Consider the following 2,887-nt stretch of genomic DNA (forward strand, 5'->3'; position numbering starts at 1 on the left):
TACAAGTGCGGAAAGTAGGCAGTTCCACACTAGTGAGAAGTTAGCTGTACGAGCCAGAGACGACCCGAAGATGAGCCGACGGCAAGTACTGTAAACTTCACAAGAGTTTAAACTACCTACTTTTAGCTCCTATAACACACAATATTTTTTCTAACACATGCGGGAAATTTTCGATTTGAGAAACAATAAAAATCAATTTTTTGAACAATTGTGGTAATTTTTGGAAATTTATGGAAAATTACCAAAATTATCAGAAAATTCCGGAAATTTTTGGTAAATTTGTAAATGACTAAAAATTTATAAAAATTTAGTGTATCCGAAGCTTTTTTGAAGAAATTCAAAAATTTCTGAAAAATTCTGGATAATTTGCTAAATTTGCAAAATTTTTAGAAATTTATCAAAATTTGGCAAATTACCCATAATTTCAGATATCTAAAAGTTTCCAAAATTTTCGGTAATTAATCAGTCATTTATGGTAACTTATCACTTCGAGTATGTCCAATAACTATTCACTACTCACTATCAGTCTCTCAAGAGTCAAATCATAATGAAGTGAAGTTATGATTCCGACAGTCCTGGAAAGTAATTCTGAATTGGTCACTTCCCGCATGCAATGTGTGTGTGTTAGAAGAAAATTATTAATTTAAATTTACACAAGAAACATGTATGCTTAGAAATCTCTAATACTTCTGTGACTTTCTCACCTACAGAAAATAATGTACCAGTTTAGACAAATTGCTCCTGATGGCGGCGAATGTGGTTGTATGAAGGCTGCAGCTTTATTCACACCAGGTAAGAAATATTAACTTTTTAGATAACAGGAATATAATATTATGTCAATTGGATAGTACACTTACCTCTCTTTTTTTTGCAAATAAACAGAAGTTACGGATCTCAGTGCTCCAGAAACAGTTGAGATGCTTTATATTCAAGCTCACTGCATCTTTTATGACTATTCGACATCTCGCTACTTGCATCAAAAATTTTGGAGACTAATGCGTTTGCTTCGATTATTAAACGATGTTAAACCAAAAACCATCGAACTCTTATTTTTTCGAGAAACTATTGGACAAATACCGATAGCGCATTTATTGGACAACATGTATAAAATGGAACCTTATACTCCTAGTAATCATTGTTAGAGAACCCTATTCCGTGGTCTGACAGTAATAGTATTTTACACATCTTCGAAATTTCGACTTCATCGAAAGAGAATATTTTTCTGGAGGACGTGAAAATATTGTTATGATTTTCGCGCGCTGCATTCTGTATAAATGCTGTAATTAAAAATAGACGTCTGTCAATAGAATTGATGACCCTACGCTACTTTCTGGACTGTTAGTAGCTTAATATATATTATATTAATTCCCTCTCTAGAAAGTTTTTTAAGCTTACCGAAAGAAATCTCTGAGTTTTCTCTAGCGAAATAGCCTGGCCCACTTGAGTCTATAAACAGAGTCGATTTGAAGCAATATAGTTTTGGAGATAGTCTGAGAGATACAATTTTCTAGTTGAATTAAAAAATGTTGTCTTTTTTGGCGTATCTCATTCCATTTACGAGAAACGTTGTATTAATTCCAATTTTAAACATTTAAAAAAAAGTTAGATATCAGAAATCATCGAAACCCGTAGATTCCGAATTATTATGTTTTAGGCTGTTAAATATGAAATTAAAAAATCTACTTCTAAATTTTAATCCGAAAGCTTAAAAAGGACCCTTGAGTGTCGGCTACTCTATTGATATAGCCTCTTTGCTTGTTATTTATGATCGAATTCTTATTTCAATTTCAGCCTCTCTGCTTGTTACTTATGATCGTATTCCTATTTCAATTTCGGAAAGGACATTTTAAAGCCTTTAAAACATTTAAAAGAACTACCTGAACCTTAAAATATATCTACCTGAGTGCCTGCGGAGAATTTCTCTGAACTTCTCGGAACTTCTCTGACCTAAAGAATTTTTAGTATAACTCAGAGATTCTTTTCGGTAGGGAACACAGTAGTGTTTTATATGAGAAAAAGACTGCTACAATAATTTTGATATCGTAGTTCTTTTTTCTTTTTAGCAAACTTGCTCAAAGTTTTCAATTCAGGATACGGAAGCTTGCACCGCAAAGTTTAAACAAGCTTGACGCAAGTAAGAAAATGTGTGCCTGACAAGTTTTCGAGACAAGCTTGAGGAAAACTTGCATTGTAATATTCAGATAACGTTCAATCAGAAGAATTAGGGAATTAGAAGGCTAGTAAAGAACAATTATTTTAATATCGCAGTATTTAAATATACTGCAATAATAACTTTGCCTTCTAATCTACGAGGGGTGTTCAAAAAATAAGTTTCCCTAGTCTGCCGTTTTGCCCCAGCGCCATCTAGCGAGCCGGGACCGAACTTAGTTTTAGTTTAGGATATACCGATAAGAGCGGAACCGGTCTTAGCTGCCGCAAAATTTTTTTTCATCAGTACCGGTTCGGAATTCGGAAACCATGGAGCTACCTGTGAAAAACGTACCCGCTTGTGAGTTGCGTGCATTTATTCGCTTTTTAACTGCAAAAGGGCTTAAGGGCATGCTCTTCGGTGACCACGTGACCAAACTAGTTCCCGGTTATGAACATTTTTTTTGGTGTTCACTGCGTCCACACGAATTGAGATATCGTGTTTAAACTTTAACACATAAAATAAAAAGCACTAAAGAACGTTTGTATACATCAATATATTGGTAATTTTAAAGAAAGTTTATTTATAAATTGATGGAATAGGATATTACCATTCGAGTGATAGCACTTTGCAGAGCATTTTTGGTTTGATGCATTTTAGATTTTTTTATTCGCTCATATTGAGCACTGACACCAATTTTATACTAAATCGTCTAAACCTTGAAAAAAATTAATATAA

The 2,887-nt window shown here is 33.6% G+C and overlaps 1 protein-coding gene across 1 annotated transcript in view; it reads left to right on the forward strand.

Annotated features, from left to right (window-relative positions):
- The window catches only part of LOC117178587 (photoreceptor-specific nuclear receptor-like), a 100,789-nt gene extending 99,517 nt beyond the window's left edge, over positions 1-1,272 (forward strand). Inside the window, exons 9-10 of the mRNA XM_033370014.1 lie at positions 711-792; positions 883-1,272. Coding sequence (XP_033225905.1) covers positions 711-792; positions 883-1,142 — 342 coding nt within the window. The 3' untranslated portion in view covers positions 1,143-1,272. The remainder of the gene's footprint in view (positions 1-710; positions 793-882) is intronic.
- Positions 1,273-2,887: the final 1,615 nt, after the last annotated feature.

Source organism: Belonocnema kinseyi, chromosome 8 (genome assembly GCF_010883055.1).
Source record: "Belonocnema kinseyi isolate 2016_QV_RU_SX_M_011 chromosome 8, B_treatae_v1, whole genome shotgun sequence".
Taxonomy (NCBI): Eukaryota; Metazoa; Arthropoda; class Insecta; order Hymenoptera; family Cynipidae; genus Belonocnema; species Belonocnema kinseyi.